Source organism: Grammomys surdaster, unplaced genomic scaffold, assembly GCF_004785775.1.
Source record: "Grammomys surdaster isolate TR1022 unplaced genomic scaffold, NIH_TR_1.0 198, whole genome shotgun sequence".
Lineage (NCBI taxonomy): Eukaryota > Metazoa > Chordata > Mammalia > Rodentia > Muridae > Grammomys > Grammomys surdaster.
Genome location: NW_021604643.1, coordinates 4,086,012 through 4,099,450, shown reverse-complemented (window position 1 = coordinate 4,099,450; position 13,439 = coordinate 4,086,012). Strand labels below are relative to the sequence as shown.

The window sequence follows — 13,439 nt, the reverse complement described above, 5'->3', positions numbered from 1 at the left end:
ATAGATAGATAGATAGATAGATAGATAGATAGATAGATAGATAGATAAGCAGGGGAAGAAAGAAAACAGGAGGCAAACACTATATTTGCCAGTTTGTGACAGAGCCAACATGTATTATTGAAGAGTTTTCAGGTTGTCAAGGAGGAGACAAATATCCCAGTTTTTAAAAATGAGCAAAGGACATGAATGGGCCAGACACAAGGAGGACACATAGCACTAGAAGCACAGGAAGCAAAGGAAACAGCTCTTTAATATCACTTTATTCCCTTCAAGCTGCCAAAGTTAATGAGCAACAATGTTACTGCTGGCTGGGAGTAGGAGATGGAGCTGATGTTGGCAGCAGATGAGAATGATAATTTTTGGGGGAATAAATCTAGCCACATCTATTAAAATTAAAGAGTATACATATATACATTTATGCAATATATTATATATGCACAATATGGCAACTATTTTTTCTGGGAATCTATCCTGTAGAAATAAAAACAGTGGTGTGTGAAGATCCATATATAAAGGCATGGATAGAGATTGTTTCATTGGCTAAAACCAACCAAAAGATGCTTTAAGGAGAACAAGCTGGATCACGGGCACTCTCTCTGCATCATGGAACAGTATGAAGCTACAAACGAGAATGAACCAGAGGTAGGCAAGTTATTCCTGAGTGAGGGGGAAGAAAAGAGATAACATACTGTCATTCATGTGACAGCGTCCTCTGCGTATGTTCAGAGATAACATACTGTCATTCATGTGACAGCGTCCTCTGTGTATGTTCTTATTTATGATTATTTATGATCTTAAGAGCACAAGAAAGTACAGAAGTGTGTGTGTGTGTGTGTGTGTGTGTGTGTGTGTGTGTTAGGTTGTCAATATGTGTTTACTCAAGAGTGGCAATGAGTGTGAAGTAAGCAACATTGAAAAGAAAATCAGCAAGATAAAAAACTCCAAATTGTCTTCTTAAAGATTTCTATTCTTAAATTCTTTTAATCCTCAACTCTCACGAAAAGTCAGATCCCCAAACGAACTGATACCCACTCCTGCCTGTTCCCAGTCATGTGTGTCAGGTGACAGCCTTCTCTGTCCATTGTTCTTGCTCTTCCCATTGGATGCATTGAATAAGCAGTTTGCAGGCTTCCAGCAGAGAATACTGTGGAGCAGTACATTGTCATGCCGACTCCATAGAAAAACAGATGCTGTGCACACCTGTTCTTATGCCCTCATCTACATGGCTACCAACCAGTCTTCACCTGCTGAGCTGTGGATGATGAAAGAGTAGGCCCCAGATTGAGGGGTAGAGAGTCAAGCCATTTCAGAGGACACAGTGGATTTGAAAATGGAATGGAAAACTGGAAACACATCAGCCTCAATAAAATGAATTGGAAAACCAGGAGTCATTCCCAGTCTGTGCCGACTGTGGAGGAGCAAGCTAGTCCACTGACATTGACCCTAGGAGTTACTGTTCACATGTGCACTCAAGCAACTCTGTGATCGTCACACACAGATACACTCATCTGGGGTGCCAGGGAAGGGTGTGGATGGTGGGCGCTTCACTATCATCTCTCTACACTGCAGCTCTTTTTTCTTTAAAGAAATATTGGTCATTCCCAGGAATGAGTCACAACTGCAGCTGGGAACTGACATAAGCTTCAGTGCCGTTAGCTTTGCAAACATCCGCTGGGTCACTCTGTTATGCTCTTTCTTCTAAGTTCTCTTTTTTCTTCAATTAAAAAACATTTTACTGATATTCATTATACATAGTGTTGGGTTTCATCAAGACAATTTTTTTTTCAAATACATCATGTACTGTGGGCTCATGTACCCCTCCCCTGTTCTGTCCCTTGGTTCCCGTCCCCTCTTCTCTTTCTGGCTAGTCTCCCTTCCTCCTCTTCCTCCTCTTCCTCCTCCTCTTTCTTCTTCTCTCTCTCTCTGTTCATGTACATGTGTGTGTGTGCACATTCGTGTGGGTATTTAGGTATGCATACCGAATTCTAGAACTCACAAATATGAGCAAATGTTCTATTTCTATGTCAGTGTTTGATTTATTTTGCTTAATATGGTGATCTGAAGTTACATCCATTTTTCTAGTAAACAACATACTTTTATTTTTGTTATGGGTGAATATATATATATATATATATATATATATCATACTTTTATTTTTGTTATGGGTGAATACATATATATATGTGTATATATATATATTCATATTTTACAACCCATTTTTCTGTTGGTAGACTCCTAGACTGATTGCAAGCCCTGGCTGATGTGACTATGTAGCAGTAAACACGAATGTGCAGTCTCTGTGGTACAGTGACTTAGAGTGCTCCCCAGAAACAGTGTATCCTCAGAAACAGTGTAGCTGGATCAGAAGTACTTTTTAAATTCTCAGGTAATATATTTCCCAAAGAGAACAGCATTTTTCCAGCTCTCTGATGTAACTTCTCTTAGAGCTCTGCATTACAACCAGAGAAACCATTTTCTCTAAGAGGAGAGTGGGCAGCACACACGTGCAGGCTCTTTCTAAAGCAAGAGCTCATTTTCTCTGACTTCCACCTTCTCAGTCTTTACAACACCATCATCATCCCCATCATCACCACCATCATCATCACCATCATCACCATCATCATCATCATCATCGCTGTCATCACCACCACCACTGTCTTCTACTACAAGCAGAATCATCTTAGGTGATTTTCCCCCCTTGGTTCAGTTTTATGTATCCCCGCTAAGACTTGCTAGTATAAGACTAGCAGGTTAAACAAGAAAAACTACCTGTGAGTGACAAGAATTAGCAGATAGAGACAGGTGTGCTAGGGTGGGATGGAGTGAACACAGGCTTCTAATGAAGCACTTGCGGTGTCTTCTCAGAAGAGACGTGTTTGGGAAAGAAATGACCTAACTTTGCCTGGGGTAAGAAATGGCATTCCTGGAAAAGGGGACAGGGTGCACCAAGGCCTTCAGAGGGCACAATAGTACATTTGTCTGAGATCCATTCACAGGCCAGGCAAGGAAGCTAAGCTAAAGGAGATGCACTCTCTTTGGCTTCCGAACGCCACCGTCATGGAGTGATGTTTCTTCTGGAAAACAGGATAGCAGGGCTCTCAACTTTAACTCTTTCTGGTGGATCACACCTCAGAACGTCTTGTTACCAGAAAATCCCCAGCGGGGACTCAGTGAGCATCCTGAGGACCAGTGCAGTTATCTGACTACTGAGCCCAGCCCTGGACAGCCCAGCTGGAGTCTGGGAGGAATGAGGTGCAACTACAGTGGATGGGAATGATGATGAGAAGTATTGTCCATTAGGAAGCACTTCCTTCAAAGCTAGCCTTTCCTGGAAAGATGTTTCAAATATCATGACATAAAGTTATCCTGATCTCATGCCCTAGGTCTGAGAGATGATATGGGAAAGAGAAACAAACAAACACTGAAGTAGAAAACTAACTGCCTTGTGTTATCCTGTTGTATGGCTCTCAGGAGTTTGCATTTATTTTAATCTCTTTAAAAATGTGTTTTATGTGTACGAGTATTTCCCTGAATGTATGTCTGTGCACCACATTTGGTGCAAGAAGAAGGTGTTGGATTCCCTGGAACTGGAGTTTACAGTTGTGAGTCACCATGTGGGTGCTGGGAATTGAACCTGGGTCCTCTAGAAGAGCAGCCAGGACTCTTAACTGAGCCAGCTCTGCAGCCCCTTGTCTTTTTCTAAGTGTGAAAAATCATCAAAGAAACAATTGGATGTTAGAGTTGGGTCAGTCCCTTGAATGGATTCTAGTTCATTTCTCTGCTCACAGTTAAGGAAAGTGCAATATGAATATGACAGGAGGGGCTTCGAGTAACTCTCTCAGATAATTAAAAACTAGCTGGCCAGTTTTGACTCAGAGCAACTAACCTTCCTGCTATATGTACTTATTCCACGCTCTTAAAAATGTAGGTGTGTATTCTCCCCATACCACTTCTGTTGTACTGCTTATATGTTTGTGCCTTGTCTTCTCTGCTGGATGTATGTCAAGGATTCTCCCAGCTTGTTGTTCTTCTATAGTCATGTGTGAATGTGGGAATACAGTGTAAGGAATTCATGGCTGCTCTGCTGCAATGGTCCGTGGATGCAGTGGAGTGCTCTTATGCAAGCTGGGATGCTTATGCTATCATTGGGTGGTGTGGGGTTCTTTTCCAGTGCTGGATGTTAAATGCACAAAGGGCAAGTGCTTTACCACTGAGCTACATCCCCAGCCCTGAGGTAGATAGTGGCACCACCATGATGAATGCAGGCTGATAGTCACAAAAATATCTTTTTTTCTTTTTCTTCCTTTTTTTTTTAGTTTTTTTTTTCGAGACAGGGTTTCTCTGTGTAGCCCTGGCTGTCCTGGAACTCACTTGGTAGACCAGGCTGGCCTCCAACTCAGAAATCCACCTGCCTCTGCCTTGCAAGTGCTGGAATTAAAGGCGTGCACCACCACTGCCCGGCTCACCAAAATATCATAAGGTGTTATTCATTGGAACATAATATAATGGATACATAATATCGTCCTATGTGGACAAAACATAGTTAATTTGGTCTATCTCCTGCTGTTGACATTTTGTCATTGAGTTTTTATTGTTAGCTGAAGCTAGAAATCTTGGTCTATAAACCTGTGGGGCTTCTTCAGTACCATGTCCTATAGAAGGGTTATAGGTTTGATTAAAGTGAACAGGAACACTGAGGGCGTCTGGTAGGTACCGCCAAGTTCACCAGGGACAATCTGTCACGATCTGGTTTGGAAGGCTAGTAACTGGAGACTGAACCGGTCAGTTATTCCAGTTAACTTGGAATTCAGATTTGTTCTGGTTTTAATATCTATGGAAGACTAAAGGGTGTGATTGAGCATTAGCTTCAGGAGCCAAGTGGTGGCGTTTCCGACACCTGTAGGAGCTAGGGAAAAAGTGGGAGACAGATTGCAGAGGAAAAAAAAATCAGAAACTGTCCAGTAGGGGACACTGTTGTTGTCACTTTATGCTTGGAAGGATACTAAAATACAGGGCATTTTAGAGCCTGATTGGTCTGCACTTCTTAAACTGTAAAGTAAACAAGACTTAGCAGCCAGATAGCATTAGCTGCCAAGTTCTTATATAATGACCACAGCGGCCCACTCCTGCTTCAATTGCCTTTCACAGAGGAAGCATTAGTGTCTGATTCGGTAAGTGTGCACATGTCATATGCCAATTTGAATAGAAAAAAAAGAAGATTCTTTGCTGAGGTCCCACGGGATCCCTGATCTGCACCTTAAAATCGGCACAGACAAAATCATCGAGCGTAATTTGCTTTGTGCCTTTCCATTTGAGTTGTCAACGGTGCTTTCAGATTTCCCACATCCACACGCAGAGTTCCAAGGAGCTGTCCCCGAGGCGGCAGTCTGGCTGCAGGGCAGGGTGGGGAACAGGCCAGGTGTTCCAGGAAGGTGCCAACTCTTTCTACAAAGCAGAAGTCTTTTCCATCATCGAATGCAAAGCAGCCAGCCGTTTTCCACTCTCACCCCTCCAGTCCCCAGGCCCCCTCATCCGGTGCTGGGAGGTAGGATCGGCTGGGAGGCGTTAACTAGTCCTCTGCTCTTTTGCGGGATCTGGAGGCAGCTGCAGTTCCTAACCCAGCCAGTGGGCCCATCTGCACTAGGCAGGCAAGCTTCGAGCTGACCCACAGCTGCTCTAAGCCCAAGTTGGGCGGCGGCATCCGGGAAGCGGAGGGACCCGGTCTAGAAACCCCAAGTGTGAGCGGTGGAGAAGCTGGTGGGCAAAGCTCAGCCTCGGGTGAGAAGAGAGGCCTGAGCCTAGCTGCTGGCATGCAGTGTGTGATCGGGCTGCAGACGTCTGGCTCCGGTCCGCTAGTGCGCTGCTTCAACCCCTGGCACTGAGGTTGGGAGTTGATGAAACTCCCTCACCTGTCTGAACCCGGATCTGGCAACGGGAAGGGGGCTGGCAGCCAGTGCTTGCTGGTTACAGCAAGCTTGGCAAGTGGCCCTGCCTGCACTAGGGCGCTACCGTCAAGGAGGCAGGTGTGAGACTGCTCTGCGCCCTAGCCTCTTGTTGCTCTCTTTTGTCCCCAGGCACCATTAGCTTGGGGTAGGTCTTCAGGCAACTCCTGCAGACGCCAAGACTGCAGGTTCGAGACGCCCCGCCTCCTCCTGTCACATAGAGCCATCAGTGCTGGAGGAACCTCTCATTTGGCAAAAGGGTTGAGGTTTTCGGAACTTTGCAGACAGGGATTAAGCTGGTCCTTTATCTACAAGCCACGCCACACCTGCTGCTAGCCTGCGACACCTACAGTCCCGGAGAAACCCCTCTTGCAGCGGCATCGACGCCCCAACTTTTGATTAGTGGTCTTCATTACTTACCTGGGTGCCCAGCTACAGTGTCGGGGGCGCATATCTTCTGGAAACAGCGCCACTCACACCGCCCAGCTCGCTCTTTTCTCGCTCCCAAGCGCGAGGTTGGGTGCCTGATCCGAGACCACAAAAGCTCTCAGGATTCGCAGGACCTCGGAACTGCCTTCGAGAAAGCCATCGCCCAAGAGGTCCGAGCCTCTCACTCCACACCACAGTCGGTTCAGGTGTTTCCTCTTCAAACCCTGAGCCTGACGCGGATAATCCGCGCGGCTGGGCTTTAAGCTCCAGGTCCCTGTCGCTCCGTCGAGGCAGCAAGTCATGGCCGGTTGCTGCTGTCTGTCTGCGGAGGAGAAAGAGTCGCAGCGCATCAGCGCGGAGATCGAGCGGCAGCTTCGCCGCGACAAGAAGGACGCGCGCCGGGAGCTCAAGCTGCTGTTGCTGGGTGAGTGGCCGCGATAATCCAGAGCGCAGGTCTAGTGTTCGCATCCCGGCTCCTTCAGGTTACAAGCCTGCCCGGTGGTTTGTTGAGTTTCTTCCAGGTCCCTTGCAGGCTCACAGGTGCTGGACCTCCGGGTTTAGGCACGGGTCTTTTTGCATCTTGGGAGCAGGGTGTCTCACAGATTCCCAATATCTCAGAGCAGGGCCTGGGCTCAGCTCTAGGGCTCTTGTCTGTTTCTCCCCTCCCGCTCCCCCCACCGGCCCTACCCGCTTTGCCCTTGGGCTCCCAGCAGGCAACTGCTGCAGAACCCCCAACCTGGTTGTTGGCAGGGTGGTGGGGAACTGCCTGCCTAGCAGTTTAGGTTCGGTTCTCCTTGGGGTCTGACTGCAAGCGCAGCCTGCAAGCATGCAGCGTGGTTTTTACCAGCTAGGTAAGGTTATGTGGGAAGGGTCTGTCCTCACTGTAAGAACTGACAGAGGAAACCCTAGAAATTGACAAACTTGAGAAAAGGGGGAGATGATAGCAACTGAGCCTCCGAAGTGCCTCCCCTAGCGCTGTTCTCTCTTCTGATGCCAAAGCCTTCTGCGGGTGGTCTCCAGGAGCCTACATCAAGAAAGGAGCTTACGCCTCCCTTGGCCCACCTTACTTTAATCTCGATGTCCTCGATTACCTCAATCAGTGCCTCCTTGGGCTTTTAGAAGTTCTCTAAAGTATTATAAGAGCGAAGAAGAGTTTAAGGCCTGACTCATTCCCCAAGGCAAGGAAGGACCTCTTTCTTCTGGCCTGTAGAACGCCATTCAGTCCGTCTGTTGTTGGACACTGGCCCTTTTCTTTCACCCCATCCCCCACCCCCCAAAAGCTGCAAGTATTTCAACTTGTTCCCTCCATCCTTCCAGGCTGGAGTCCTCTCTTTCACCGTGCATTTAGTTTAATTATTTAATTAAGCAGTCACGCACGTTTGAAGACTGAAGGAAAGACAGATTAATCTGGAGAGGGCTTTCAGTCTGCTCTGCTTTCACACCTGGGCAAGGGAACCCTCTAGTATGTAACTGGCTACTGCTGAGTTTAAACGGTTGGTTTTCCTCAGACTTGCAAGTTCAAAGGGCTGACCACCCAGATTCCATACTCCTGACTCTTCTCTAAGGCCAGAGGAAAGTCCCTGCTAAAAGGACTCCTAGCTTATAATTAGGGTCTTAGCCAGTGAGGAGAGACCTGATTAGGGGAGGAAGTCCAAAGAAAAGCTGTTTGCTGAGGCTCAAAGGAGCTTGGACTCGTATCTTGGGTCCACAGCTATACCAAAGAGGTCCCTAAAGTGTGTGGAGTGTGGGGTGTGGATGGAAAGGAAGGGCCATTGTACAGCCCTGGGGCCAGGGCTGCTCATCCAGACTTGGGATAGGCCTAGGAACTCTAGCTGAATCCTGCAATCTGCCATCAAGTTTGGTTCATCAAGTGTGGAGTATTGTGGTTTGATTAACACCGAGGTGATTAACTATGCCTTCATTTGACTTCAGATACACTCTTTCTCTCATCAAGGGCAGACTAAACTCTAGTTCACTCTGAAATATTTAGATTTGTGTGAAGTACTGTTAGGACTATACTAAGAGCTGGACATAGGCTGGCCCCTTTTAAGGCAAATTCTGTAGTAAGCTGAGCCGTAGTGCATTGCTAATAGGCCTCTTTGACAGACTGAGACATACGAAGTAGGGGAGGAATGCTTTAAGGGCACGTAGTCAGCTTTAAAAGTCACACTTAGTCCCGGTAACTGGACCCTCAGGCCTTCCTTGCTCTTGTTCCACTTCTGACTCGTTAAAGTACTTCCTGTTCTCTTCTCCCAGCTGACACTATCAATCACTACAGTGACAATTTTCCTGTTCAAAGTAGATTGCCAAATCCTGTGGAGCTACTGAAGCTTTGAGTATGGGCTTGAAAACCCGGCTCTTTCCATCTTTAGAGGGTTATGGTGTAGTCCAGTTCTCAAGCTAAAGGAAGAGGCTGTGACTCAGAAGATTCGGGAACCAGGGGGAATGTGTGCTCTTGTGTCTGAAGTCACACGCGATGGAACTTCACCAGCTTCTGGAGTGTCTGGATTAGATCATTTGATGATCACGTGTCTCAGATATAAAAGTCCCAGTCCACATATGGGACTTTGGGACCCTGTGTGGACTATGTTCCCAGAAGCCACGGGCTCTTGGAATGATCTATGTGTCTGCAGCTGGGATAAAGGTGTTTCTGAAGTGTACTTTAGAGCAGCAGACTTCTATCTGGACTTTATAAAAGTGTAGGTCAGTGTCCAGTACTGAAGGACACAAGTTATTGTCTGGTTACAGCTGGTAGTTATAAGATATTGGCAGGGTGCTTTCTTAACAGGAGGAGATAAAGACAATAAAGAATACAGTTGAATTTAGTAGAAATTCCTTCTGATTGGACAAAACCGGACAAAATCAAATAGTCCTAACAACACTGGTGGAAAAGTGGTGATACCTGTCCTGTATATCAATGGGGAGGCAGAGCTTGGATTTGGTCCCTTGAGTCCTGTATGTAGGAGTTCACCATTCCCACCAGGCCTCTGCAGCTCGACTGGGAAAGGAATGGACAGTCCTCTCACTGACATCCTTGCCAGACCACAGATAAAATCTCCCAGTGCCTTGATGCAGAGGCTGGAGCTGAACCAAAGGAGTGTGGTGTTCCTAAAGACAGATGCAGAGCCAAAGGCCATTTGGCACAAGGAGAGACTGAAACTTCCATGTGAGCTATGGCTGCAGACAGGGTGACCCGTACGCCCAGGTCAGTGAGCTCAAAAGGATGAACCCTGGCCAGAGATAGCCCCCCACAGGGCTGGCTCCCTGCTGGCCCAGCAGCAGCAGCTGGAAAGCAGCCATAGGGCTCTGTGCTGTGAGTTCCAGGGGATGCCCTTGTGGATAGAGGTGCCAGCAGCCTTGAATCCTGTCCTGAGCCTGGGTGACACCTTTGCTAGTCTTGAGGGCTTAGGGCTAGGGGAAGAGAAGAGGCAGACTGGTGGGAACAAAGTAATTTCTGGAGTGTGGCCCCTGTAGCTTGACCCTCTGTGACTTCACTTAGCAATCAGAACCACTACTGGTTTGCCTAGTTCTCTGCAAGACAAGTCAGGGCCCCTCAGCTTGAACCCTGAGCTTGGCTGAGTTCTGGTGGTTGCTGAGGTAGGGATCTGCAGAGTGACACTTAAGAACTGTGAAGGGCCCTATCCTTGAGACTGTAATACCCCTTTCTAGCTCTGGGATCCTGGTCACAGCAGGACACCCAGGAGCTCTGTCACAGACAGCCTGGGGATTGCTTTCAGGGCTTCCCACTGGCATGTTCTTCAGTGTGCCAAAGTCTCTGTGATTTATCCTCAGGTGACTACAGTCTGTGGGCATGGCCTGTGGCTACCATGTCATGAGGCTTCTCCTGGAGAATCTAGGGCCTCCCTTCAGGTTCCTACTTTGGAGAACAGCCCACAGGCCAGCCTTGAATTTGCTGAGAGCTGGAATGGAAGCCTGGGTTCACAGGGCAGTTGCAGCATCCCCCGCAGCATCCCCCACCTGTGAAGGACACTTAGGCTGACTGAGTAGGCCTTGCTGGGGCTGACTAGGAATCACTGCAAGAAAGTGGCTGGGGAGAGCTGCACCTAGCAGCTGGCTGCTACATGCAGGCTTGGGTTGCAAAGAGCACATCAACTATACACGCTGTACAACTATACAGCTGTACAGGGTACACACTGAGCACCTCCCTGGACAACACCAATCCACAGGAAATCAGGCTCCCCTCTTTAAGATCAGGTTCAAACAGAAGCTCAAGGACAATTTTATTAGTTTAAAAAAGGAGAGGAGGAGGGAGAGAGTGGGGAAGAGGAGGAGGGAAGAGGGTGGGAGGGGGAGGATGGGAAGGGAGGGAAGACAAAACCAGGCAGATAAACTATAAAACCTCAGCAGCTGTCTGGGGGAGGAGAATGGAGGAAAGAAGGGAAAAAGACTATTTTGTTTCAGCTGGTGTGGTGGTCAGACACACGGCAGACAAGCAGCCGCATGATGGGAGACATTTTGAGAAAAGAAATCCAAAGGGTTAAGGAAAGTACAGTTCAAAAAAAGAAAGAAAAGACGAAGTTATGCTTCTCTGGGGAACTTTTTTTAGTAAGCTACATAGGGATTCTGGGAAGAAAAAGTACAGTATCTCATCGAAGGACTAATTAAGTATTCCACCTAGCTCTTTGGTATGGCGTAAGGTAAATCTGCTTTCCCTCAGCTCATCCCTTGGTCCAGGGAACTACCTGGCCCAGTTGAAATGTTAGGTCTCTCTCTATCGAGGTTGGAAATTCTATTCTCTTGACCAGGAGTTTTTTTTTTTTTTCTACTTTAACACCACACAGGAGGTGGGGATCTATCTATAAGCATGACATGATTACTCCATTTCACCGAAAAAAAAAAACCCATATATCCTTCATATGGGCACATACATACATGGGAGGTGGATCCCAAGACGTCTCTGCATAAATGATTGTCTTAGGTGATTATTGCTGTGATGAAACACCATGACCTAATTCTCCATCATTGTTCATCACTGGAGGAAGTCAGGAAAGAAACTCAAACGTAGCAGGAACCTGGATGCACGAGGTGATGCAGAGACATAGAGAGGTACTGCTTACTGGCTTGCAACTCAAGGCTTGTTCAGCTGCTTTCTTATAAAACTCTGGACTACCAACCTGCACCACCCACAATGGGCTGGGCCATCTCCTATTAATTACTTAATTAAAAAATGCCCTACAGGCTTGTGTATAGCATGATGCTATGGAGACATTTTCTCAATGGAAGCTCCTTCCTCTCTAGTGTGAAGTTGACATCAAGCTAGCAAGTATAATCAATTTACAAGCAATCGAGGTTTTTTTTTTCTTCTGTATTTTCTAATCTTTGTGGAATATACATGAATTTCATAGCAATAAATTTTTGTGAAAAAGTAAAACCAACAAACAAGCAAACACCAGTACTGACAGGCAGTGTTGTTAGTGTTGCGAGCTTCACTTCTGGACAATAGCAGCTGAAGGAAGGAGTTGTAGTCTTCCTTTGATTTTGGTTCCATGAGGCTTGGTGAAGTGTTGCTTACTAACTGAGGTGAGTGTTTCCAGTCCCTGGGACTGCTAAATGTGGGGATAAACTTCATCTTGGAACTGTCTGGAAGGAAGGGGAAAGTGGTATTTAACTTAAGTCCATTACGTTCTTCTGGCAGGGCCGCCATGATAAAGTACTACAGGTTGGGAGGCTTAGGCAATGGGAATTGATTTTCTCCCAGGTCAGAAGCTGGAGTCCACAGATCAAGGTGCTGGCAGGTTTGTTTAATCTTGAGGCTTTGGGTTTGGCTTGCAGACAGGAGCCTTGCTGTGTCCTCCCTTGGCCTTTCTACCATGAGTGTTCATTCCTGGTACTTTCTCTTCCTCATGCAGGGAGTCCAGTCCTGTTAAATTAGACTTTAAAGGATATATATATATATCTCATCATCTTTTTAAAGACATTCTCTCCAAATAAAGTATTGGTGATTGAGACTTCAAGAAATAATATTGTCAGGAGGGTATAATTCAGCCCATAATGTCAACAGTGTTGGTAAGACATCCAACGAAGACATCCAATCACAGCAGCCATCGCCCATGAATTCTTTTCTTAGCATTCTTCACTCAGGTAAAGCTATCCTTGACTAAAGCACAGAAAAGTATTTCAGGACAAGCCGGAATGAAGCTAACTAAGTTCGGAAGGAGGAAGATGTCACGCTGACTTTTTCTTCTTGCTAGGATGAAATCATCTGAAAACAGCAACTTAAGGAAGGAAGGCTTTATTTTGTCCCATAGTTCCCTGGCCGCAGCAACTTGAGACAGCTGGTCACATTGTATCCACAACTTGAGACAGCTGGTCACATTGTATCCACAGTCAAGCACCAGAGTGAGATCACCTGTGTTCAGTCAGCCTCGTTCTTTGTATCCAGTCTCTGACCCAAGCATGAAAATAGCTACATTCTCCTTAAGGTGCGTCTTCCCTCATCCATTGACCTATTTAACTCCTCAGAGACCAACCTAATCTAAATAACTCCCCAAAGATGTTCCAGTTCCTGTGAAATTGACATTAAACACTAATGAATCATCACAACAGATCTTAAGAAAAAGGACACTGTGCAGCTCAAACATGGGTAACTTATAACCAGGTTTAAGCAAAGTTTAAAAACGAAGTAGATAAATGTGAGTTGGTTTATTTATTTCTCTTATCTTAATGGTTTTCCTAGCTGGGGGAGTGGAGGCTCACAACTATAGTCCCACGTAGAGGGTGGAGGCAGAAGAGTCAATTGGAAGCTCTCTAGGAAGTTGGAGGCTAGAATGGGCCACTGGAACCCTGTCTTAAAATTAAATTAAATTACATTTATAAATTAAGAATAAATTCTTGTTGTATATGAAGGTGGTTTTGCAAGGCCCATTGTTTGGATTTAAGGATGAGAGACGCTCCATGCAAGGCCTGGCTTTGAACATTCTGGTCCCAGTCCTACGTAGTAAAATTCTTGTCTGAGATGTCTTTAGGAAGGGTGGCACTATCTCTGTAGGAAACTCTGGTGTTATCAGTTGTGTTGATGGCCTTGAATCTTGACTAGCAGAAATACAA

The 13,439-nt window shown here is 46.3% G+C and overlaps 1 protein-coding gene across 1 annotated transcript in view; it reads left to right on the top strand.

Annotated features, from left to right (window-relative positions):
- Nucleotides 1-5,650: 5,650 nt before the first annotated feature.
- Nucleotides 5,651-13,439, top strand: part of Gna14 (G protein subunit alpha 14) — a 158,577-nt gene continuing 150,788 nt past the window's right edge. Inside the window, exon 1 of the mRNA XM_028770068.1 lies at nucleotides 5,651-6,795. Within this exon, the coding sequence (XP_028625901.1) occupies nucleotides 6,672-6,795 (124 nt within the window). The 5' untranslated portion in view covers nucleotides 5,651-6,671. The remainder of the gene's footprint in view (nucleotides 6,796-13,439) is intronic.